Source organism: Mustelus asterias, chromosome 11, assembly GCF_964213995.1.
Source record: "Mustelus asterias chromosome 11, sMusAst1.hap1.1, whole genome shotgun sequence".
Taxonomy (NCBI): Eukaryota; Metazoa; Chordata; class Chondrichthyes; order Carcharhiniformes; family Triakidae; genus Mustelus; species Mustelus asterias.
Window position 1 is genome coordinate 96,359,439 of NC_135811.1, and position 26,882 is coordinate 96,386,320.

Sequence of the window (26,882 nt, forward strand, 5' to 3'; positions counted from 1 at the left end):
GCCTTCTTTCCCCGCTGCTTCCCAGCTCTTTCCCCGCTGCTTCCCAGCTCTCTCCCCGCTGCTTCCCAGCTCTCCCCCCGCTGCTTCCCAGCTCTCCCCCCGCTGCTTCCCAGCTCTCTCCCCGCTGCTTCCCAGCTCTCCCCCCGCTGCTTCCCAGCTCTCCCCCCGCTGCTTCCCAGCTCTCCCCCCGCTGCTTCCCAGCTCTCCCCCCGCTGCTTCCCAGCTCTCCCCCCGCTGCTTCCCAGCTCTCCCCCCGCTGCTTCCCAGCTCTCCCCCCGCTGCTTCCCAGCTCTCCCCCCGCTGCTTCCCAGCTCTCCCCCCGCTGCTTCCCAGCTCTCCCCCCGCTGCTTCCCAGCTCTCCCCCCGCTGCTTCCCAGCTCTCCCCCCGCTGCTTCCCAGCTCTCCCCCCGCTGCTTCCCAGCTCTCCCCCCGCTGCTTCCCAGCTCTCCCCCCGCTGCTTCCCAGCTCTCCCCCCGCTGCTTCCCAGCTCTCCCCCCGCTGCTTCCCAGCTCTCCCCCCGCTGCTTCCCAGCTCTCCCCCCGCTGCTTCCCAGCTCTCCCCCCGCTGCTTCCCAGCTCTCCCCCCGCTGCTTCCCAGCTCTCCCCCCGCTGCTTCCCAGCTCTCCCCCCGCTGCTTCCCAGCTCTCCCCCCGCTGCTTCCCAGCTCTCCCCCCGCTGCTTCCCAGCTCTCCCCCCGCTGCTTCCCAGCTCTCCCCCCGCTGCTTCCCAGCTCTCCCCCCGCTGCTTCCCAGCTCTCCCCCCGCTGCTTCCCAGCTCTCCCCCCGCTGCTTCCCAGCTCTCCCCCCGCTGCTTCCCAGCTCTCCCCCCGCTGCTTCCCAGCTCTCCCCCCGCTGCTTCCCAGCTCTCCCCCCGCTGCTTCCCAGCTCTCCCCCGCTGCTTCCCAGCTCTCCCCCCGCTGCTTCCCAGCTCTCCCCCCGCTGCTTCCCAGCTCTCCCCCCGCTGCTTCCCAGCTCTCCCCCCGCTGCTTCCCAGCTCTCCCCCCGCTGCTTCCCAGCTCTCCCCCCGCTGCTTCCCAGCTCTCCCCCCGCTGCTTCCCACCTCCCCCCCGCTGCTTCCCAGCTCTCCCCCGCTGCTTCCCAGCTCTCCCCCCGCTGCTTCCCAGCTCTCCCCCCGCTGCTTCCCAGCTCTCCCCCCGCTGGTTTTCCCCCCCTCAGCTCTCCCCCCGCTGGTTTTCCCCCCCTCAGCTCTGTCCCCGCTGGTTTTCCCCCCCTCAGCTCTGTCCCCGCTGGTTTTCCCCCCCTCAGCTCTGTCCCCGCTGGTTTTCCCCCCCTCAGCTCTGTCCCCGCTGGTTCTCCACCACCCCCCCGCCCCCCCCCCCCCTCCCCCGGCCAGCTCTGTCCCCTGCGGTTATTGACTCTTTATTGGGGTGCTGATTCATGATTGCGACTTATTCCCGGACAAAGTGCCTCAAATCGCCATTTCCTCTGAGAGCTAATCCTTTATGGTCGGATTTGGCTTTGTTGCATTGTAACAGTAATGATATAAGCTGTCCGTCGCTGAAATGCTATTCCCATTCCTTTTCTATTCAGCAATGGAGCAATGCCACGGGAGAGCAGCAGTCTAAAAATTAGATTACTTTTTATCTGGATATATATTTGATGCATTAATATATTAGGAAATAATTTTTGTATATGTCAAAAACAAAAGCCAATGTGGAGTAGCACAAACCTCATTCTTTACAAACTCTGAAGTTTGAGTGATTAGACTATGGCCTTGCATGGGGAGTTGGGGGGGGGGGGGAGTCAGAGGTCATAGAATCATAGAGGTTTACAGCATGGAAACAGGCCCTTCGGCCCTACTTGTCCATGCCGCCCTTTCTTTTTTAAAAACCCCTAAGCTAGTCCCAATTGCCTGCATTTGGCCCATATCCCTCTATACCCATGTAACTATCTAAGTGCTTTTTAAAAGACAAAATTGTACCCGCCTCTACTACTACCTCTGGCAGCTTGTTCCAGACACTCACCACCCTCTGTGTGAAAAAATTGCCCCTCTGGACACTTTTGTATCTCTCCTCTCTCACCTTAAACCTATGCCCTCTAGTTTTAGACTCCCCTACCTTTTGTCTCTTGTAGCTCTCTTTTGATCCCATCTATCTTTCCCAATTTTCGATTTAAATCATGTGAAGGAAGCAAAATAATTCACATTTCCTGATTTACACTTTGCGGTTTAGACGCTGTGTATCCTAATGAGAAGGGTATGACAGTCTGGTAAAGCCTCAGACAGTTGCCAGGGCGAGGGATGGAGTTAGTGGCTCAGACACTGAAGACATCAACCATGGTCTTTCCAATATTCAATTAGGAAATTTCAGCTTTTGCAATATCCAGTATTTAATTAGAGGAAATTTCAGTTTCTCCAATATTGAATGTTGGCCAAATACACTGACAATTGACAGTGGAAAGGTCGGGAGAGTTTACACTGAGGTAGAGTTGCGTTTTTTCAGCGTACAGTCCAAAGATGTGTAGGTTAGATGGATTAGCCTTGGTAAGTGTGTGAGGTTACGGGGATAGGGGCGGGGAGAGGGCCTGGGTAAGATACTCTGTCAGAAAGTTGGTGCAGACTGGATGGGCTGATTGGCATCCTCCTGCACAGTAGGGATTCTATGATATGTAGAAACTGGCACTGTGTTTTCTGATGTTGCTGAGGGGCAGCCTGAAGATGACAAATTGGACGGGGCCAAGGATAGATGCTGGGGGAGACGCCGGATGTAACTGTGTGGAAGTGAGTGGTGGAGCCATTGTGTGTGAATCTCGAGCAATGATTTGATAATAGAATAGAAGCAGGTGAGAGCCGTGCCAACCAACTGGACGATGGTGGCGGGGCACTGGAGGAGAATGATGTGGTCAACCTTGTCGAAGGCTACAGACAGGATGAGGAAGGGTAGCTTAGCTATGTCACGTTCACATTGAATATCATTTTTACCCTTGATAAGAGCTGTTTTAGTTCTGCGGCAGAGGTGGAAATTTGATTCGAGGAATTCAAACTGGAGTTCTGGGAAAGATGGACACGGATTTGGGAGGTGACAACACATTCAAGGACTATGAAGAGGAAGGGGGAGGCTGGCGAGGAAGGGGGAGGCTGGAGATCAGGCAGTAGTGGTAAGGGCAGTGTCCATGACACAAAATGCATTTTAGTAGAATCATAGAATCCCTACAGTGCAGAAAGAGGCCATTCGGCCCATTGAATCCCATGCAGATATGGGGAGAACGTGCAAACACCACACAGTCACCTGAGGCTGGAATTGAACCTGGGTCCCTGGCGCTGTGAGGCAGCCGTGCTCATCGCTGTGTCACCGTGCGGCCCAACTGAATTGTGAAGCACACTCGCACTGATAAGAGTGAAATATGTGCATGTGGACCAAAGCTCAAGGAACAAAGGCTTGCGAGGACTGCAATTAATCTATGAGCTCTTTAACGGATGATGGATTTAACAAAACATAGCAATCAAGTATTGGAGAACCTTTTGAAGGATTATTATAATATGAACGTATTATTGACTGTATTAATAATTTAAAATCTCTCTGGAAAAATTAAGAATGTAAGAGCAGTGGGATGTGATTTATTGTCCTACTCCTGAGCTGAGCTGGCGAGAAGCAGTTCCAAATTAGCACCATGATTGTGATATTAATCGTATCAGTAGTTCAAAATTCGGTAATCTTAATCCAGTCTTGTAGCAGGTTCAGTTCTTGCAGCTAAATTCTAGTTGAGCGAAGGGCAGGGATGATGCCCCATCTGTGTGTGAATTGTTTTTAATTTGATGTCTTCTTCATGCACATTTTCAAAGATTAATTAGTTCCAATAATCATAGAATCCCTACAGTACAGAAGGAGGCCATTCTGCCCATCACGTCTGCACCGACTCCCCGACAGAGCATCTTACCCAGGCCAATCCCCCTGCCCCATTCCCTTAACCCCATGCATTCCCCCGCTAATACCCCTACTGTGCAGAAGGAGACCATTCAACCTATCGGGTCTGCGTCAATTCTCCAACAGAACCCATTCCCTTAACCCCTCGCATTTACCCTACTAATCTGCTCCCTACACACTTTGGGACACTAAGGGGCAATTTAGCATGGCCAATCCACCTAACCTGCGCGTCTTTGGGTGACTGTGGGAGGAAACCAGAGCACCCGGACTAGATGGGCCAATTGGCCTAATTCTGCTCCTATAGTCTATGAACCATAATTTACTGTGGTTTCTCCAGTATTTTGCAATGGTTTGCTGTGACTGTTTTGTTTAAAGACCAACTGAAACTATTATCTTTTGCCCCCATCACAGGCCTTTGGCGTGGTGTTCGATTTAATGCTTAACATCTACCCACAGACTGGAAATTTACAGCGGACTGTAAGGTTTTATTACCCTCATAATTGGAGTCGTTCAGAATCTGGAATTCCAATTGGCCCCAATTTCCCTTCGCCCTTGACTTCCAAGCTCAACTTGAATACTTACACAACGCCATTGGCTGGATTCGAAGTTCCTACCCAACCTGAGGCACTGTACGTCCATCTACTCTTTGCCCTGAAAGATCGAAGTTTGGGAGCGCTGGAGGCTAGCTTTGCTTCCATTGTTTATCACAGTTTTGCTTTCCTGCAAAGTAAGTGGGAGCAATTGATCGAGGACATTAGACTGGGCCAAATAAATCCCAGACTGAAGATTCCCGAGGATGTTCGCTTGAAGCTCCGGGCTCAATTGAAGCCAGATCCTCGAAGGGCCTCAGAACTGGCCGCAGAGTTTGGGTGTGGATTTCGAGGGATTGCTCGTAGAGTGTGGCCCCACCTCAACTTGGTTCTCGCTGTGGATTCTGGTTCAAATGAGCTGTACGGAAGGCACCTGAAACACTTCTACTGTGAAGGAGTTCCTATTTACTCTCCGGTTTATGCAGCCACTGAAGGTAATGGTGCCTCTCTCAGTGTCACATGTTGCCTAACCTGCTTTGCTGTATTTCTTTTAGTTGGTACGTTGTCAGGATGAGGCAAGTACATTACACTACTTCCTGACTCCACAATGTTAGTTTGTAATCTGGGCCTGTTGTTCAGGGTGACATGGTGGCACAGTGGTTGGCACTGCTGCCTCGCAGCACCAGGGACCTGGGTTCAATTCTCAGCTTGGGTCACTGTCATTTTAATGCTTAACATCTACCCACAGACTGGAAATTTACAGCGGACTGTAAGGTTTTATTACCCTCATAATTGGACTCTGCACTGAACGTGCAGAGTCTGCATGTTCTCCCCGTGTCTGCGTGGGTTTCCTCCGGGTACTCCAGTTTCCTCCCATAGTCCGAAAGACGCGCTGGTTAGGTGCATTGGCCATGCTAAATTCTCGCTCAGTGTACCCGAACAGGTGCCGGAGTGTGGCGACTAGGGGATTTTCACAGTAACTAGGATTTTCACAGTTACTTCATTGCAGTGTTAATGTAAGCCTACTTGTGACAATGATAAATAAACTTAATGAGCTATTACCAGAAATTTGAATTGTGTCGTCCCTTTAATGTAGAAAACCATCTCAAGCATTTCAAACACATCAGGACAAACGGATGCTCCCAAGTCCAGGAAGGAAAGAGTAGTAAGCAAGAGGAAAAGCTTCATTGGAGGTGAATTTAAGGAGGGTCTAAAATATGTCTACCTATGTGTGAACCTTTTGCATTAATTTCAAATCTTGGGTGTGCAGCTGCACACAAGAACACAACACAAGAAACAGAAGCAGGAGTTGGCCACCAAGCCTGCCCCGCCATTCAATATGATCATGGCTGATCTATATCGGCCTCAGCTCCTTGTCCGTGCCATTTCTCCACAGCCTCTATTCCTCGATCTCGTAAATATTTATCCACCTCCACTTTAAATACTTCCAATGATCCAGCCTCCACCACCCTTTGGGGCCGTAGGGACTCTTGTGTTCCTGACATCAGTCTGGAGGGTTTGGTTTACAGTGATTGGCAGGTCCTAATCTAGCATCATTCCTGGTGGGCGGCACAGTGGTTAGCGCTGCTGCCTCACAGTGCCAGGGACCCGGGTTCGATTCCCGGCTTGGGTCACTGTCTGTGTGGAGTTTGCACATTCTCCCCGTGTCTGCGTGGGTTTCCTCCGGGTGCTCCAGTTTGCTCCCACACTCCATAGACGTGCGGGTTAGGTTGATTGGCCATGCTAAATTGACTCTTAAATCCAAGATCAACATTTTAAAATAAATTAAAACACAATTGATATTTTATTTAAAACATCAAATGAAGTGATAAGTGAAAAATGTGGTTTAAATCTCCCACCTACCTATTGTCACAATGTCTGTACATTACAATTTAAACTACATACAGCAGGTTCAATGCCATTTGTCAATATTTTTTAAAATTTCTACGATTTTAAAATTCAAATGCAGTTCAGTGTAATCGGGGATTACAGGGTAGCAGGGTAAATATGTGGGAATATGGGGATAGGGCCTGGGTGGGATTTTTGTCGATACAGGCTTGATGGGCTGAATGGCCTCCTTTGCACTGTAGGGATTCTATGATGACCTAATGGCACATTATCAACTGTAAAGAAACTGGACTCTGGCATAGGATAGATCATTTTTAATATCCTCCTGCCATCTCCTGTGGTTGTCTAGGTTTATTAAGTCAGCTTACATTAACATTGTAATGAAGTTACTGTGAAAATCCCCCAGTCGCCACACTCCAGCGCCTGTTCAGGTTCGCTAAGGGAGAATTTAGCATGTCTAATGCCCCTTACCAGCACGTCTTTCAGACTCTGGGTGGAAACCGGAGCACCCGGAGGAAATTCACGCAGACGCAGGAAGAACGTGCAGACTCCACACAGACAGTGACCCCCCAGCCTGGCGCTGTGAGGCAGCAATGCTAACCACTGTGCCACCCAGATTGATTCCTACTGAGGTATGGTTTGACAAGTGCAAGGAACCATCCAGAACCCCTCCCCCTAAGCAGTCAGGCTCTCTGTACAAGACCAAACTGTGAATGTCGATAGGCGACTCCATTGTACTCCAATAGGCCTGTCCCCAGTGCGCATAGTTTCCGTAAGAAGTCTTACTGACAGTAAGTCTTCCTGTGTTTACCCCAGTCCAACGCCGGCATCTTCACATCACGCCTAGTTTCCAGCAGGAGTCACTGAGTAGCCATCAGGAGCTGGAACAGCAGCTGCCTTTTTTTCGTTCACCCTTGATCGAGCTGAAGATTGCACCGTTTAAAACAAAATCTAACAGGAGTATGTTTTGGCTGCGATAGCTTCAGTCTGGAATGAACTGTCTGAGTGAGAGGTTGAGGCAGGCTCAAAGAACAAAGAAGAACAAAAAAAATTACAGCACAGGAACAGGCCCTTCAGCCCTCCCCCCGCAAGTGAAAATGTTTTCTCTCAGCTTGTACTATCAAAACCTTTCATAATGAAATCATCCCCTCAACCTGGAGAAAATGGCCTCAGCCTGTTCAGTGTTTCCTGATATGTATAACCTCTCAGTTCTGATATTCTAGTGAAGCATTTTCTACCTCTTCTCCAGTGCCTCAATTTTTTATTATAATACAGAGACCAGAACAGTTCACAATACACCCAATTGTGATCTAACTGCAGTTCTGTACAACTTTGTTTTGCTTTTTAATTTGAGCCTTCTAGAAATGAGTCCCATTGTTTTCTGTTTTTGATGCCCCTATGAATCTGCTTTTAGTCATATGAGAATACATCTGAACATGCTGCCCGACTGAATTAAAACCCCTTACTCTTCCGGGGACCATATCCCTCCATTCTCATCCTATTCATGTAGTTGTCCAGATGCCTCTTAAAAGTCACTATCGTATCTGCTTCCACTACCTCCCCCAGCAGCGAGTTCCAGGCACCCACCACCCTCTGTGTAAAAAAACATGCCTCGTACATCTCCTTTAAACCTTGCCCCTTGCCCCTTGTGACATAAACCTATACCCCCTACTAATTGACTCTTCCACCCTGGAAAAAGCTTCTGATTATCCACTCTGTCCATGCCCCATATAATCTTGTAGACTTCTATCAGGCAGGTTCAATCTTGGTTCTCAAAAAGGGGATTGGACACTTCTCTGAAAAGTGCAGGGCCATGAGGAGTAGGCAGGGGAGTGGGACTAACTAAGTTACCCTCACCATGTTGGAGGGCCAGCATGGATAAGATGGGCTGAATGGCTGCCTCCTGTGCTATACCCATTCTATGATTCTATCTCTTTTCTTAGGTCTGATTGGGGTGAATCTGTGGCCAGAGAAAGAAGAGCGGCATTATCTCCTATGGCCACAATCGATCTTTTTTGAATTTATTCCTGTTGATCTCTGCACTGAAGAACAACCACAAACACTGTTCCTGGATGAAGTGAAGGAAAATGAGCAATATGAACTGGTTGTCACAAACACATCTGGTTTGTACAGGTACAGATAAGTTAGTTCGAAAGGCAGCTTTGTTACTTGTATTCTTTTACATTAGTCTTCACTTTAACATATTATTACAAATGATATCAAAGGCAAAATTTTAAACAATGCAACCCAATAGCTTCTCTTAAATGTTATTGGTTTGATTTATTATTGTCCCATGTGTTCATCCAGCAGATGGTACTTTTAAGTTATAGACAAAATGAAACAAAACTTACTCTCAACAGATAAATCAAAGAAAAAGGTTTAAGAAAGAAACTTCATTACTCCAACACTTGAGGCCTCGCCCTGGGCCATTCCAAGCTCCTCAATAATTCCCAATAGGTTCTTATTTAAAAGCAAATTACTGCGGGTACTGGAATCTGAAACCAAAAGAGAAAACGTTGGAAAATCTCAGCAGGTCTGGCAGCATCTGTAAGGAGAGAAAAGAGCTGACGTTTCGAGTCCAGATGACCCTTTGTCAAAGCTGATATTACTAAAGAGGTAGTGCTTGGTAGGCTAATGGGACTAAAGGTAGACAGGTCCCCGGGCCCGGATGGAATGCATCCCAGGGTATTGAAAGAAATGGCAGAAGTAATAGCAGATGCGTTGGTTGTAATTTATCAAAATTCGCTGGACTCTGGGGAAGTGCTGCCTGATTGGAAAACAGCTAATGTGACGCCACTGTTTAAAAAAGGAGGTAGACAAAAGATGGGTAACTACAGGCCGGTTAGCTTAACGTCCGTAGTTGGGAAATTGCTGGAATCCATCATTAAAGAAGAAATAGCAGGACACCTGGAAAAAAAAATGGTTCGATCAAGCAGACGCAGCATAGATTCATGAAGGGAAAGTCGTGTTTGATGAATTTACTGGATTTTTATGAAGATGTGACGAGTGCGGTTGACAGAGGGGAACCAGTGGATGTGGTGTTTTTAGATTTCCAGAAGGCGTTCGATAAGGTGCCTCACAAAAGGTTGCTGCAGAAGATTGGGGTACATGGAGTTGGGGGTAAAGTGCTAGTGTGGATTGAGGATTGGCTATCCAACAGAAAGCAGAGAGTTGGAATAAATGGGTGCTTTTCTGGTTGGCAGTTGGTGACGAGTGGAGTGCCGCAGGGATCGGCACTGGGGCCTCAACTGTTTACCATATACATAGACGATCTGGAGGAGGGGACCGAGTGTAGGGTAACAAAGTTTGCGGATGACACAAAGATGAGTGGGAAAGCAAATTGCATGGAGGATGCGGAAAGTCTGCAGAGAGATTTGGATAGGCTAAGTGAGTGGGCGAGGATCTGGCAGATGGAGTATAACGTTGACAAGTGTGAGGTTATCCACTTTGGAAGGAATAAAATGGACTATTATTTACATGGTGAAAATTACAACATGCTAGTGTGCAGAGGGACCTGGGGGTCCTTGTGCATGAATCGCAAAAACTCAGTTTGCAGGTGCAGCAGGTGATCAAGAAGGCAAGTGGAATGTTGGCCTTTATCGCGAAGGGGATGGAGTATAAAAGCAGGGCAGTCTTGCTGCAATTGTACAAGGTACTGGTGAGGCCGCAACTAGAGTACTGTGTGCAGTTTCGGTCCCCTTATTTGCGGAAGGATATATTCGCCTTTTGAGGGAGTACAGAGAAGGTTCACCAGGTTGATACCGGAGATGAGGGGGGGGTTAGCTTATGAGGAGAGATTGAGTAGATTGGGCCTGTACTCATTGGAGTTTAGAAGGCTGAGGGGAGATCTTATAGAGACATATAAGATAATGAAGGGGCTAGACAGGGTAGAGGCAGAGAGATTCTTTCCACTTAGAAAGGAAACAAGAACTAGAGGACACAGCCTCAAAATAAGGGGGAGTCAGTTTAGAACAGAGTTGAGGAGGAACTTCTCTCAGAGGGTAGTGAATCTCTGGAATTCTCTGCCCATTGAAGCAATGAAGGCTACCTCGTTAAATATGTTTAAGTCACAGGTAGATAGATTTCTGATCAATAAGGGAATTAAGGGTTATGGGGAGCGGGCGGGTAAGTGGAACTGAACCCACTATCAGATTAGCCATGATCTTATTGAATGGCAGGGCAGGCTCGAGGGGCTACATGGCCTACTCCTGCTCCTATTTCTTATGTTCTTATGTTGTTATGATTTGGTTCTTATCTATACTGAGTCAGCTGATCATCACATCATTTTGTCATTGATTACATAGTTTACTGGGTCAGCTGACCCTTAACATTGGATCTGTTGTAGTGTGACCAATAGTATCATTGGTTACATTCTAACATCCTGTATTGGGATACAGCGAAAAGTATTATTTCATGTGTGCTATACAGACATATCGTTCATAGAGTACATCGGGGAGAAGGAAAGGAGAGGGTGCAGTATATAGTGTAATGGCAGTGGTGAAGAAGCTGTTCTTGAGTTGGTTGGTACGTGATAGCGAATGTGGTCCCGTTGTTTAAGAAGGGTAGCAGGGATAACCCAGGAAATTATAGGCCGGTGAGCTTGACGTCCGTGGTAGGGAAGTTGTTGGAGAGGATTCTTAGAGACAGGATGTATGTGCATTTAGAACGGAACAATCTCATTAGTGACAGACAGCATGGTTTTGTAAGAGGGAGGTCGTGCCTTACAAATTTGGTGGAGTTTTTTGAGGAAGTGACAAAAACGGTTGATGAAGGAAGGGCTGTGGATGTCGTCTATATGGATTTCAGTAAGGCATTTGACAAAGTCCCACATGGCAGGTTGGTTAAGAAGGTTAAGGCTCATGGGATACAAGGAGAAGTGGCTAGATGGGTGGAGAACTGGCTTGGCCATAGGAGACAGAGGGTAGTGGTCGAAGGGTCTTTTTCCGGCTGGAGGTCCGTGACCAGTGGTGTTCCGCAGGGCTCTGTACTGGGACCTCTGCTATTTGTGATATATATAAATGATTTGGAAGAAGGTGTAACTGGTGTAATCAGCAAGTTTGCGGATGACACGAAGATGGCTGGACTTGCGGATAGCGAAGAGCATTGTCGGGCAATACAGCAGGATATAAATAGGCTGGAAAATTGGGCGGAGAGGTGGCAGATGGAGTTTAATCCGGATAAATGCGAAGTGATGCATTTTGGAAGAAATAATGTAGGGAGGAGTTATACAATAAATGGCAGAGTCATCAGGAGTATAGAAACACAGAGGGACCTAGGTATGCAAGTCCACAAATCCTTGAAGGTGGCAACGCAGGTGGAGAAGGTGGTGAAGAAGGCATATGGTATGCTTGCCTTTATAGGACGGGGTATAGAGTATAAAAGCTGGAGTCTGATGATGCAGCTGTATAGAACGCTGGTTAGGCCACATTTGGAGTACTGCGTCCAGTTCTGGTCACCGCACTACCAGAAGGACGTGGAGGCATTAGAGAGAGTGCAGAGAAGGTTTACCAGGATGTTGCCTGGTATGGAGGGTCTTAGCTATGAGGAGAGATTGGGTAGACTGGGGTTGTTCTCCTTGGAAAGACGGAGAATGAGGGGAGATCTAATAGAGGTGTACAAGATTATGAAGGGTATAGATAAGGTGAACAGTGGGAAGCTTTTTCCCAGGTCGGAGGTGACGATCACGAGGGGTCACGGGCTCAAGCTGAGAGGGGCGAAGTATAACTCAGATATCAGAGGGACGTTTTTTACACAGAGGGTGGTGGGGGCCTGGAATGCGCTGCCAAGTAGGGTGGTGGAGGCAGGCACGCTGACATCGTTTAAGACTTACCTGGATAGTCACATGAGCAGCCTGGGAATGGAGGGATACAAACGATTGGTCTAGTTGGACCAAGGAGCGGCACAGGCTTGGAGGGCCGAAGGGCCTGTTTCCTGTGCTGTACTGTTCTTTGTTCTTTGTGATCTCAGACTTTTGTACCTTCTTCCTGAGTGAAGAAGGTAGAAGATAATATGTCTGGGTTGCATAGGGTCCTTGGTTATGCTGGCTGCTTTTCTGAGGCAGTGGGAAGTGTAGACACAGCCAATGGATGGGAAGATGATTTGAGTGGTGGACTGGGTTTCATTCACGACCCGTTGTAGTTTTTTGCGGTCTTGGTCAGAGCCGGAGCCATACCAAGTTGTGATACACCCGGAAAGGATGCTTTCTATGGTGCATCTGTAAAAGTTGATGATAGTCGTAATGGACATGCCAAATTTCCTTAGCCTCCAGAGAAAGTTGAAGCGTTTTTGGGCTTTCTTAACTATAGCATGGAGGGACCAGGACAGGTGATTCAGGAATATTGATGTAGAAAATATTGTCCAGTTTAAATTGAGAGACTGCATTCTTACAAGCCTCTAGTGAATGTACCAGTGGTTAACACAAACACAGTGAGGATGATGATTAGATCGATGGCTGGAAAAGCTATCTATTGTCCATCCTTTCCTCTAATTGCCAGCTGGGGAGGTCACTCTCAGTTATGGCAAAGGCCAGTGAGTGAACTGACTGTAGGAAGCAGAGTGTGATCTTCAAAAGCCTCCAAATATGTGCAAGTTAGGTTTCTTTGGCCATGCTAAATTGCCCCTTAGTGTCAGGGGGATTAGCAGGGTAAATATGTGAGGTTACGTGGATAGGGCCTGGGTGGGATTGTTGTCAGTGCTGGCTCGATGGACTGAATGGCCTCCTTCTGCACTGTAGGGATTCTATGATTCTATAATTATACCCAAGGGCTCTTCAATGCGTGTGTGTCGGTGCTGTCACTTAAGATTGACATATGGCCAGGAGTAGGCCATTTAGTCCCTCGAGCCTGTTCTGCCATTCAGTTAGGTCACGGCTAACCTGCAACTAATTCTACATACCTGTCTTTGCCTCCTGTGCCTTTTGTATCTTTGGTAAACAAAAATCTATCAATCCCGGATTTAAAGTTGACAATTGATCTGGTATCAGTTGTCATTTGAGGGAGAGAGAGAGAGTGCCAAGCTTCTACCTTCTTTTTTATGTGATAGTGTTCCCTATCTGCATTCCTGAAAGGACTCATTCTATTTTTGAATTAGGACCCCTCGTTCTTCACTCCCCAATCAGTGGAAATAGTTTCTCACCATCTAGCCGATCTGTTCCCCTCAAAAACTTGAAGATCCTGATCAAATCACACTTAACCTTCTAAATTCCAGGGATGCTATTTTCCTTTGCGGAACCTCTCCTGATAATGTAATCCTTATGGAATCTGGGTGACCTGGTAAATCTCTGCTACAATTCTTCCAAAGTCAGTATGTCCTTCCCAAGGTGTAGCACTTCAGGTGTGGTTTAACAAGTGCTTTGTATAGCTGAAACCTGACTTCTACTTCCTTGGGGAGACAGTGGTGCAGTTGTATTACCACTGGACTTGTAATCCAAAGACCCAGAGCAATGCTCTGGGGACTTGGGTTCAAATCCCACCGTGGCAGATTTGAACAGAGTAAAAATTTGGAATTAAAAATCTACTGACGACCATGAAACCATTGTCGATTGTTGGAAAAAACCATCTGGTTCACTGATGTCCTTTAGGGAAGAAAATCTGCCATCCTTACAAGGTCTGGCCTACACGTGACTCCAGACCCACATGGTTGACTCTGAAATGGCCGAGCAAGCCACTCAGTTCAAGGGCAATAAATGCCAGCCCAGCATAAAAAAATAATCTGTTCTAGCCCTCTAAATAACATGGCCTTCGTCATTATTTACTGTACCTGCTAATTTTAATTATCTACATTTCTGGACCCTCTGCTGCTCCTAACTTTCAGCCATTTAGAATGTAACTTTCCAGAGTTAATTCCACTTTCCAGCCTCAGTTCTATACCCATTGCCTAACAAAATTACATTAATTTAAGTTTTGAAATCTTCAGCTAACCCCACCTCTGAGTTCCACATTTTCACTAACCCTGCCCGAGTGTGGTAAACCACTGTTAGCTTATTACCTGTATATGTGACATGCCTGGCACATCCCTGCCGGCCCTACCCGAGACTCCCCCCCCCCCCCCCCCCCCCCCCCGGTCCAGGTATAAAGGCGACTGTTCCCCACCCCCATGCCTCAGTCTGGACCAGTTCATCAGCATGGGTGTACTCCAAGTCTTTTGCTAATAAAAGCCTATTTGTTCTTGCATACAAACTAGTCTTTGCTCGATTGATGGTGCATCACCATGATGCAGTGTTCAGAACTGAAAAAATAACTTCAGCTGTGTTCCAACCAGAACTTCATCCAGCTGCAGAGTAACTTGCAATCCTTTACGGCATTTTAGCTCTCTTGAAATTAAAGCAAACATTCCGTTAACCTACTAAATTTTTTTTGTAGCTTTTGTATCTAGTTTTCAGTGATATTGGACAGCACAGTGGTTAACACTGCTGCATCACAGCAGCACCCAGGTTCAATTCCGGCCTCGGGTCACTGTCTGTGTGGAGTTTGCACGTTCTCCCCGTGTCTGTGTAGGTTTCCTCCGGATGCTTTGGTTTCCTCCCATAATCCAAAGATGCGCAGGGGGCGGCACAGTGGTTAGCACTGCTGCCTCACAGCGCCAGGGACCTGGGTTCGATTCCCGGCTTGGGTCGCTGTCTGTGTGAAGTTTGCACGTTCTCCCCGTGTCTGCGTGGGTTTCCTCCTGGGTGTTCCGGTTTCCTCCCACAGTGCAAAGATGTGCGGGTTAGGTGGATTAGCCATGCTAAATTGCCCCTTAGTGTCAGAGGGACTAGCTAGGGTAAATACATGGGGTTATGGGGATAGGGCCTGGGTGGGATTGTGGTCGGTGCAGAGTAAATGGGCCGAATGGCCTTCTCCTGCACCATAGGATTCTCCTTCTGCATTCTAGCATCCTGTGATTCTAAGTTATGTGCATTGGCCATGCTAAATTGACCTTTAGTGTCCCAAGATGCGTAGGTTAGATGGATAGCCATGGTAAATGTCTGGGGTGGGGGAGAGGGTAAAAAGTTTAAAGTTTATTTATTAGTCACAAGTAGGCTTACATTAACACTGCAATGAAGTTACTGTGAAAATTCCCTAGTCGCCACACTCCGGCGCCTGTTCGGATACACGGAGGGAGAATTTAACATGGCCAATGCACCTAACCAGCACATCTTTGGACTGTAGGAGGAAACCGGAGCACCCGGAGGAAACCCACACAGACATAGGGAAAATGTGCAAACTCCACACAGACAGTGACCCAAGCCAGGTCCATGGCGCTGTGAGGCAGCAGTGCTAACCACTTCACCACTATGCCGCCCGCAAGATACTCTGTCAGAGAGCTGGTGCAGACTTGATGGGCTGAATGGCCGCCTTCTAACTGTGGGGATTCTTTGATTCCTATACTAACCCTCTCTGCTTCTCCACAGTTCCTAGCTTCTCAGCAGTTAGAAAATACTCTGATCTACTTAATTGCGTCCAAAATAGATGAACTCTCACTTTTCCACACTGACCTTCAGCTGCCATATTATTTCAACCCCTGTATCCATCAATGTCTTTTTGTACCTTTTCCCCTCTATAGTACTTTATGTGCCACTTAACATGGTCTTGTCAGTAAATTTCAATTTCTTCATCAAAAGTCATTGATATGTTGTTCTGTCTAAGAATAACTGCAGCCTGTGTTAAGATTGCCTTCTTGACATATCAAGGGGGAGGCGGTGGTGTCGTGGACCAGTAATCCAGACAGTTCAGGCTAATGCTCTGGGGACAGATAGAACATACAGGGCAGCACAGGAACAGGCCCTTCGGCCCACGATGTTGTGCCGAACATAACACCAAATTAAACTAATCCCTTCTGCCTGCCCTTGCTCCATATCCCTCTATTCCTTGCATAGTCATGTGCTTATCTAAAAGCCCCTTAAACGCCCCTATCGTATCTGCCTGCACCACCACCCCGGCAGCACGTTGCAGACACCTACCACTCTGTGTAAAAAAACCTGCTCCTCACATCACCTTTGAACTTTCCCCCTCTCACCTTAAGTGCACGCTCCCTAGTATTAGACATTTCAACACTGGGAAACACTGTCAACTCTCTCTATGCCTCTCATAATTTTATAGACTTCCATCAGGTCTCCCCTCAGCCTCTGTCACTCCAGAGAAAACAGGCCTATCTTGTCCAGCCTCTCCTTATAGCTCATACCCTCTAATCCAGGCAACAACCCCTTCTGCGCCCTCTCCAGAGCCTTCACATCCTTCCTGTAATGTGGCAATACTCTAAATCCGGCCTGATCAAAATTTTATAAAGCTGCAACATGACATCCTGACTCTTGTACTCAATGCCCTGACCAATAAAGGCAAGGATGCCTTACACTTTCTTTACCACCCTACCTACTTGTTTGGCCACTTTCAGGGAGCTGTGGACCTGAACCCCAAGATCCCTCTGTACATCAATGCTGTTCAGGACCCTGCCATTAACTGTATACTTACCCTTAACATTTGATCTCCCAAAGTGCAGCACCTCACACTTGCCCCAAATAAACTCAATCTGCCATTTCTCCGCCCATATCTGCAACTGATCTATATCCTGCTGTATCCTATGACAACTTTCTACACTATCCACAATCCACTTATCTTTGTATCATTTGCAAACTTACTAACTCGCCCATCTATGTTTTCATCCAAGTCATTTGTTTACATCACAAACAGCAGAGGTTCCAGTACGCATCCCTGCAAAACACCACTAGTCACGGATCTCCAGCCAGAAAAACACCCTTTCACGCCTACTCTCTAACTTCTATGGGCAAGCCAATTCTGAATCCAAGTGGCCAAGCCACCCATGCATCTTAATCTTCTGAATGAGCCTACCATGAGGGACATTGTCAAAAGCCTTACTAAAATCCATGTAGACAACATCCACTGCTCTATCCTCATCGAACACCTTTGTAACCTCAAAGAACAAAGAACAAAGAACAGTACAGCACAGGAAACAGGCCCTTCGGCCCTCCAAGCCTGTGCCGCTCCTTGGTCCAATTAGACCAATCGTTTGTATCCCTCCATTCCCAGGCTGCTCATGTGACTATCCAGGTAAGTCTTAAACGATGTCAGCGTGCCTGCCTCCACCACCCTACTTGGCAGCGCATTCCAGGCCCCCACCACCCTCTGTGTAAAAAAACATCCCTCTGATATCTGAGTTATACTTTGCCCCTCTCACCTCGTGATCGTCACCTCCGACCTGGGAAAAAGCTTCCCACTGTTCACCCTATCTATACCCTTCATAATCTTGTACACCTCTATTAGATCTCCCCTCATTCTCCGTCTTTCCAGGGAGAACAACCCCAGTTTACCCAATCTCTCCTCATAGCTAAGACCCTCCATACCAGGCAACATCCTGGTAAACCTTCTCTGCACTCTCTCTAACGCCTCCACGTCCTTCTGGTAGTGCGGCGACCAGAACTGGACGCAGTACTCCAAAAAAAAATCAGTCAAGTTGGTAAGACATGACCTGTCCCACACAACGCTATGCTGACTTTCCCTAATTAGGCCACGCTTTTCCAAATGTATGTAAATCCTATCCCTAAGAATACTCTCCAATAGATTCCCAACCACCGATGTGAGACTAGCTGGTCTATAATTTCCTGGATTATCCCCTTTTCCTTTCTTGAACATAGGAACAATATTAACAACTCACCAATCCTCTGGGACCTCTCCAGTAGCTAGGGTGCAAAGATCCTTGTCAGGGCCCCAGCAATCTCTTCTCCTGCCTCTCTCAATAACCTGAGGTAGATCCCATTGAGCCCTGGGGACTTATCACCTTCATGCTCTTCAAGAGACCCAACACCACTTCTTCCTTGATCTCAAAATGCCCCAGCATATTGGCATACTCCACACTAATCTCACTATCCTCCGTGTCCTTCTCCTTGGTGAATACGGACGCAAAATACTCATTTAGGATCTTGCCCACATCCTCTGCTTCCGAGCACAAGTTCCCTACTTTATCCTGGAATGCTTTTATCCACTCTCTAGTTACACTCTTGTTTTTAATGTATGTATAAAATGCCGTGGGATTCTCTTTAACCCTGCTTGCCAGGGTCATTTCATGGCCCCTCCTAATTCCCTGCTTGGGTTCTTTGCTGCTTTCTATATATTCCTCATGGACCCTGTTCGATTTTAGCTTCCTCAAGCTTACATATGCTTCTTTTTCTCTTTTTGACTCTACTCACAACCTCTCTCATTATCCAAGGGTCCATTACCTTCCCATCCTTGTCCTTCCTCCTTGCTGGAACATACCAGTCCTGAACATTGTCTTTAAACAACTCCCACATGTCAAATGTGGATTTGCCTGATATCAGCTGCTCCCAATAGATGGGTTTTAAACTCCTCAACTTTTGAATTGGTCTGTAAACATTCCTTGCCTTTTTAATTAGGATCAAAAGCAGAACAAACTGCACCAGTAAACGGTGTTACTGCACCTCGCTTCCAGATTGGGTGCTCTGGCAATTGCCCTCAACTCAGCCTGTAACTTTTAAATGATTCAATTAACATTTGAAAAATAACTTGTTTTTATGAGGAAGAATAATCTTTCATTGGCAGGAGTATTACGATAAACAGGTCCGGGCAGCGGGCGACCAAGGGGGTCATCTGACCCGACTGTCTGCCCCTCTACCGCAGCTATATTCAAAGAACAAAGAAAATTACAGCACAGGAACAGGCCCTTCGGCCCTCCAGGCCTGCACCGACCATGCTGCCCGACTGAACTAAAACCCCCCATCCTTCCGGGGACCATATGCCTCTATTCCAATCCTATTCATGAATTGTCCAGATGCCCCTTAAAAGTCACTATCATATCTGCTTCCGCTACCATTCCCGGCAGCGAGTTCCAAGCACCCACCACCCTCTGTGTAAAAAACTTGCCTTAAATCTTGCCCCTTAAACTTATGCCCCCTAGTAATTGACTCTTCCACCCTGGGAAAAAGCTTCTGACTATCCACTCTGTCCATGCCCCTCATAATCTTGTAGACTTCTATCAGGTCGCCCCTCAACCTCCGTTGTTCTAGTGAGAACAAACCAAGTTTCTCCAACCTCTCCATAAAACTAATGCAACATCCTGGTAAATCTTTTCTGTACCCTCTCCAAAGCCTCCACATTCTTCTGGTAGTATGGCGACCAGAATTGAACACTATATTCCAAGTGCGGCCTAACCAAGGTTCTATAAAGCTGCAACATGACTTGCCAATTTTTACACTCAATGCCCTGGCCAATGAAGGCAAGCATGCCGGGTGTACCTGGAAAGAGAGCGTGCGGTGTCCGAAGACACAGTGCCTGCCTTCTGTCCAAGGGCACTGTGCCATTCTGTGCCCGCTGGGCACCGTGGGGACTGGGGTGCATTATTGACCCCTTTAGTCACATTTTGATTTGATGTTTAAGTTTCCTTTCCATTTTGTCCTTTGTCTCGGGCGGTTCCCCTTTTTGGGAGCTGTCCCTTTTGATTTATCTCCTCGTTAATTTGATTTCGTTTATTCGGTTGGCCAAAAAGAGTGGAGAATTATGCAGCAACAAAGCAAGCAGAAATGTTAGCCCACTCTCACCATTTAAGCAGTAGCTATACATAGTGTTAATTAACCCCATCTGTTTCCAAATCTTGCAGGGGTAAGTATTATTGGAGCTGGAAGAATTATGCCTGAACCATAACACTGACAGATGTGCTGTTGATTGCTTATTTTCCATTTTTTGCAAGATGAAATCTGTGACCATTTTCCATAGAAACCATAGAAAATTACAGCTCAGAAACAGGCATTTAGGCCCTTCTTGTCTGTGCCGAACCATTTTTTGCCTAGTCCCACTGACCTGCACTTGGACCATATCCCTCCACACCCCTCTCATCCATGAACTCGTCCAAGTTTTTCTTAAATGTTAAAAGTGACCCCACATTTACCACTTTATTCGGCAGCTCATTCCACACTCCCACCCCTCTCTGCGTGAAGAAGCCCCCCCTAATATTCCCTTTAAACTTTTCTCCTTTCACCCTTAACCCATGCCCTCTGGTTTTTTTCTCCCCTAGCCTCAGTGGAAAAAGCCTGCTTGCATTCACTCTATCTATACCCATCAAAATCTTATTCACCTCTATCAAATCTCCCCTCATTCTTCTGCACTCCAGGGAATAAAGTCCCAACCTATTCAATCTCTCTCTGTAACTCAGCTTCTCAAGTCCCAGCAACATCCTTGTGAACCTTCTCTGCACTCTTTCAACCTTATTTACATCCTTCCTGTAACTAGGTGACCAAAACTACACAATACTCTAAATTCGGCCTCACCAATGCCTTATATAACCTTACTATAACACTCCAACTTTTATACTCGATACTCCGATTTATAAAGGCCAATGTACCAAAGGCACTCTTTACGACCCTATCCACCTGTGACGTCACTTTTAGGGAATTCTGTACCTGTATTCCCAGATCCCTCTGTTCAACTGCACTCTTCAGAGTCCTACCATTTACCCTGTACGTTCTACTTTGGTTTGTCTTTCCAAAGTGCAATATCTCACACTTGTCTGTGTTAAATTCCAATTATTATTTTTGTTTTTATTTGAGTCAAGAGCTGGGGATCAACACCAGTCAGCCGGCAGCTCGATGAAGCTAACTGGAACCTTTAATTTTGCCACTGTTACGGAATTTATGGCTCAACTCATTGCTCCAACTCGTAAAGGAAACATGACATTACGGAATGTTCTTTGGGTTTTACTGCTTTGCACAGACCACAAACGGAATTTTAAAAAAAATTAATAGGATTTGTTTGGTGCATTCAGGAGAGTTTCATGGAATCCCAACAGTGCAGAAGGAGGCCATTCGGCCCCTCGAGTCTGCACCGACCACAATCCCACCCATCCCTGTAATCCCACATATTTACTCTGCTAATCCCTCTGATATTAATGGGCAATTTAGCATGGCCAATCCACCTAACCCGCACATCTTTGGACTGTGGGAGGAAACCGGAGCACCCGGAGGAAACCCATGCAGACACGGGGAGAATGTGCAAATTCCACACAGACAATCACCAGCCGGAATTGAACCTGGGTCCCTGGCGCTGTGAGGCAGCAGTGCTAACCACTATGCCACCCACTAAACAGTATGTGGATAATCCAACTAGAGGAGGGGCCACACTGGACCTTGTATTGGCAAATGAGCCTGGTCAGTGACTGACCTTTCAGTAAGAGAGCATTTTGAAAACAATGATTCACAACTCCTTAAGTTTTAAAACAGCTATGAATGAGGATAAGTCAGGACTTTGTGGGAAGATATTAAATTGGGGGAGGGCCAGATACGACAGAATTGGACAGGAGCCAGGGAGAGTAGATGTTCAAATCCCACTGTGGCAGCTGGTGGAGTTTGAAATAATTAAAAGCTAGTCTCAGTAACGGCGTCCCACTGTCGATTGTCGTAAAAACCCATCTGCTTCACTCATGTCCTTTAGGGAAGGAAATCTGCCGTCCTTACCCGGTCTGGCCCACATGTGACTCCAGACTCACGGCAATGTGGTTGACTCTGAAACGACCTCTCAGTTGAGGGGCAGTTAGGGACGGGTAACAAATGCTGACCTCGACAGCGACGCCTGCATCCCATGAAAGAATAAAGGACAAAAAAAACTCATCAAATCAGATGCGTGTGAAGGTCAGCATTGGGATGTGGAATGAATTGCGAGGGTTTTGTTCTTGTTGTTTGACACTGTAGTTCTCTCTCTTTGCCACAGTGTGGTGCTCTAATATTAAATTGAGCGTTTGCTGAGTGTAAAATGTCCCTCTGCGTCTCATCCTATGGAACGATGAGAGGGTCACACCCAGTGCTTGTGTAATCTGAGGATGCCTCGGCATAAAGTGCTGACAACCAAATGTAAACATTCTGATCAGCCAAAGCTGTTAAAACAATAACGGCTTCCTTCCCTCTCCATTTATTGGCCTCCATTGCAGCATTTTTGTATTCTATTGTTCCCTCGCTTATGCATGATGAGGTAGAATTCTGTCCTTAACCCTTCAGGACTCTGTTCAAGGGAACACTTTCATGTGAACCTCATCAGTATGTGTCAGCAAGCTATTGTTTTGTGCAAAGGTTCACAGCAGAGCCTGATAACATCCTCGCCTGACATCCACGCGGAGTCGATGGAAAATGATGTGAATCAGAAATGCCGGTTAGAATCATAGAATCCCTACAGTGCAGAAGGAGGCCATTCGGCCCATCGAGCCTGCCACTGACAATAATTCCTCCTGGGCCCTATCCCTGAAATGCCACATATTTGCCCTGTTAATCGTGCTGACACTAGGGGCAATTTAGCACGGCCAATCAAAACTAATCCACACATCTTTGGAGTGTGGGAGGAAACCGGAGCACCCGGAGGAAACCCACACAGACACGGGTAGAACGTGCAAACTCTGCACAGACAGTGACCCTAGGCTGGAATTGAACCTGGGTCCCTGGTGCTGTGAGGTCATGATGTGGAGATGCCGCCATTGGACTGAGGTAAGCACAGTAAGAAGTCTCTCAACACCAGGTTAAAGTCCAACAGGTTTATTTGGCAGCACAAGCTTTCGGAGCGCTGCTCCTTCATCAGGAGTGAGTCCTCACTTACCTGATGAAGGAGCGAGACTCCGAAAGCTAGTGCTGCCAAATAAACCTCCTTTTGGCTAAGATCAAGTGTAGTATGGATTGGATGCTGCACTTGGTTGAGGTCATTGGGTTACATTGAAGCTTCATATGTTTCATATGAAGCAATTTTTAAAAGCTGCATCCCGGCCTTTTGGCTCAGATGCAAATGAGCTCAAGTCTTGGAGGAGGTGTTGCTTTGCTCCTCCAATCAACTTGGCTCATGTAGATCAGGCCCAGGACAGGGTGATTTGGTCGCTCGCCCTGTCTTGTCAGCCTGGATCTGAAATGTCTCAACTTGTTGAGACTCTGGATTGGATTTGATTTGATTGAATTGGAAAAGTATTAAAAAAATTAAAAATTAAAGAAATAAACCTGTTGGACTTTAACCTGGTGTTGTGAGACTTCTTGCTGGGAGGCAGCAGTGATGACCACTGTGCCACCGTGCCGTCCGTTGTTTTATTCACCCTCTGTCCGAGCAGGCCAGGTTTCCGAAGGCAGGTTATTATCCGGAAAAGCACTCGTTGAAAGATGATGCCAGAACCAATTCCCGCGTTTATTTACAGGGTGAGACATTCATCTCCAAGTTCCACCACAGCACAGTTTCAATAAGTGTCCCTTTATATGTGCTAAAGTGAAACTCCAATCAATGCCCATCACTTGCATCAAATTAAACACATTATACAATTAACAACAATTCTACCTCTCCTGCTGATCTACCTGAGAGTTGTGCGGAGTATGGGATCTTACTCTGCATGGCTTGGCTCGCAAATGGCAAACTCATCCCAGTTCATTCATTGGCTGAGCTGTGTCTTTTTTTAAACAGAGCAGACAGTTTTATTGCTGCATCCTTGTCTATCAGGCTCCCTGCTGCATTGTTATCAGAATTCCCCCTCCATGAGTCTCCATGTAGGAGATTATATCCATCCATCATTCAGTAAGTGTGTGTGAACTGTTAATATGGTCTGCTGCTCCCTGGACAACTCTTAAAAGAGTTGATTACATAAAACAATTGACAACATGAACTAATGAGCTTAGTTGCAACATTTCTTCCTCCTTTTCAAGTCTGGCTAGATACCATATCTTACTGCACTAGCTTTTGAGGTTTCATTTAAGCTTCTGATTTTAATATCAATTTCTGTCTTGAAGACGCTCAACGTCTCGGCCTCCACAGCCCTCTGTGGCATAAGACCATAAGACATAGGAGCGGAAGTAAGGCCATTCGGCCCATCGAGTCCACTCCACCATTCAATCATGGTTGATTTCAACTCCATTTACCCGCTCTCTCCCCATAGCCCTTAATTCCTCGATATGCAAGGCAGCAAGGTGTTTGCAGTGAGATTGACTGGTACTTGTGTCCAAGGGTATAAACAATTTCTGTTGATAGTTCTGATCTTTACACTAGCCATACTGTTGAGGCACAGCTGCAGAATCAGTGGTCTCGAAACTTGATTGTGTAGCACCTATTTGTCAGGCAGTATACAGGAGAACAATCTCATTATGAGCAGGGGGTGTTCTGCCCACCATGTTGGTAAAGAATTGAGAGGACAGTACGCAGTCTCACACTCTGGCACACAAGGTGCCCCAGCGCCAGTCTGAGACCCCCATTACTTGTTTGGCTTTCCCTGAAACACATAGATATACTCTGGTAAACCAAACTGTCTGATGCACCATCAATTACGAGGACTCCAGCGAGTGAGTGAAAATAACAGGCTTTTAATCGCAAAGAACTGGAGCACACCCTTGTAGCTGACCTGGCCCAGACTGAGGCAGGGAGGAGGAACCGTCACCTTTATACCTCGTTCAGGTGGAAAGGGAGGAGTCTCAGGTGGAAAGGGAGGAGTCTCAGGTGGAAAGGGCCAGGTGCAGCAGGGGTGTGTCCAGGCATACAACATGTCATTACAGTGGGCCACCACACTGTAACACCACATTCTGCACCCTTTCCTTTCCTTCTCCCCTATGTAGTCTATAAACCGTATGTTTTAGCTCTATAGCGCACAGAAACAATGCTTTTCACTGTATCCCAATACACGTGGCATCCTTTAAGGAAGGAAATCTGCCATCCTTACTCCGCCTGGCCTACATGTGACTCCAGACCCACAGCGATGTGGTTGACTCTTAAATGCCCCCCCCCCCCCCCCCCCCCCCCCCCACAAATGGCCGAGTGAGACACTCAGTTCAAGGGCAATTAGGGATGGGCAATAAATGCCGGCCCAGCTACGCCCACATCCCACGAATGAATAAAAAAAATCAAATGAAAACTAAATTTAAAACCGAATGCGAGTGAGTTCCTGTTCAATCATGTAATGCTCCAAAGCAAGTTGGTTTTCACGCATGCGACATTTTGTTGATCTTTTCAGGTACCGAATGGGGGATATTATAAAGGTCGTGGGTTTCCACAATCAGTGTGCAGTGGTTGAATTTAAATACAGGTGTGTGGATTTAGTTTCACTCTTTTTGTCTGTTTATTTTGTTCTCTGTGTGAGATTTTGCTGAATTTCTGAACCCCGGAGTTTGCTCATCTTGCTTCATCAGGCGAGGCCAGTTGCTAAACGTCAGAGGAGAGAAAATCACGGAAGAGGCATTCTATGGGACGCTGCTGCGAGCCGTTACGCTGTGGCCTGGGGCAACACTCCTTGATTACTGCTGTGTGGAGAGTAGCCTTTTGGGTGAGAAAATACCTGGATTACCTGTTTGATAACTGCTGAAATTAAAAGGTGTTAAAATCACAGGTTTGATTGAAAGTGTGCAGCATCTGTCAGATCTTGCATGCCTGAAACTCTGGGACTTGATCTATTCATGAGAGCAACCCTCGAGTGTTTCCACGACGGGCCCGACTTATTTTGGTGGAACTTAAGAAGGAAGTTGGCTGGTGGTGTCCTTTCACCTTTTTACCTTTGACATGTGCCCTTTCACCTTTGGCACACCCACCCAGATGGGATGAAATAAAGACAGAATCATCATAGAATCCCTACGGTGCAGAAGGAGGCCATTTGACCCATTGAGCCTGAAACAACAGCAATCCCAGCCAGGTCCTATCCCCGTAGTTCCACATATTTACCCTGCTAATCCCCCTGACACATGCAATGAGATTTGGGCAACCCCAGCCCTTTAAGTCATAACCCCAAATTGTCAATGACTTGGTACTAAAATGACTGTCAATTCATGATATCACAAGATTACCTGGAGTATGAGTTGGAAATTTTAGACTGGTACATGGGGTGAGGGAGGTTGCAGGGTTGGGGGGGAGGGGGGCGGTTGGGGGGAGGGGGAGCCCTGTTAGGTTGTGGTTGAGAGGACAGAGAACTTCATACAAAGGCAAAAGTACAGCCACTGCTTGAAATCTGAAATATAAACAGAGAATGCAGGAAATACACAAGGTCAGGCGGCATCTGTGGAAAGCGAAACACATTTAATATTTCAGGCTAATGACCTTTCTTCAGAAAGAGCGTTGCTCTGTATCTGGCTATCTATGAATGACCTGGGATTGTATGATACAGAGGTTATTACCAAAGGAACAAAAATGTTCCAATACCCATCACCAACATTCTTCCCCTTGATGAACACAAGTCAATTCATCAAAAAGTGTGAATCTATTTAATCACAGTCTTATTTGAAGCATTGTTTATAATAGATACTTTCCACCAACCAGGAGACTGAGTGTATATATGATGATGCTGATATTAGCCCAGTAATGTTTATGAGATGACCCATCAGCTAGGAGTGTGTGATGCTATCATTCAGAGAGGGTGGCACAGTGGTTAGCACTGCTGCCTCACACCGCCAGGGACCTAGGTTCAGTTCCCAGCTTGGGTCACTGTCTGTGTGAAGTTTGCACATTCTTGCCATGTCTATCTGGGTTTCCTCCGGGTGCTCCGGTTTCCTCACACAGTCTAAAGATGTGCAGGTTATGTGGATTGGCCATGCTAAATTGCCGCTTAGTGTCCCAAGATGTGTATGTTAGGGGGATTAGCAGGGTAACTTGGAGTTGCGGGGATAGGGCCTGGGTGGAATGCTCTATCGGAGAG

The 26,882-nt window shown here is 46.9% G+C and overlaps 1 protein-coding gene across 1 annotated transcript in view; it reads left to right on the top strand.

The window, feature by feature from the left end:
* ghdc (GH3 domain containing) overlaps positions 1 to 26,882 on the top strand; it is a 38,220-nt gene that overhangs the window by 8,275 nt on the left and 3,063 nt on the right. Inside the window, exons 3-6 of the mRNA XM_078224010.1 lie at positions 4,294 to 4,906; positions 8,204 to 8,393; positions 25,215 to 25,286; positions 25,390 to 25,523. Coding sequence (XP_078080136.1) covers positions 4,294 to 4,906; positions 8,204 to 8,393; positions 25,215 to 25,286; positions 25,390 to 25,523 — 1,009 coding nt within the window. The remainder of the gene's footprint in view (positions 1 to 4,293; positions 4,907 to 8,203; positions 8,394 to 25,214; positions 25,287 to 25,389; positions 25,524 to 26,882) is intronic.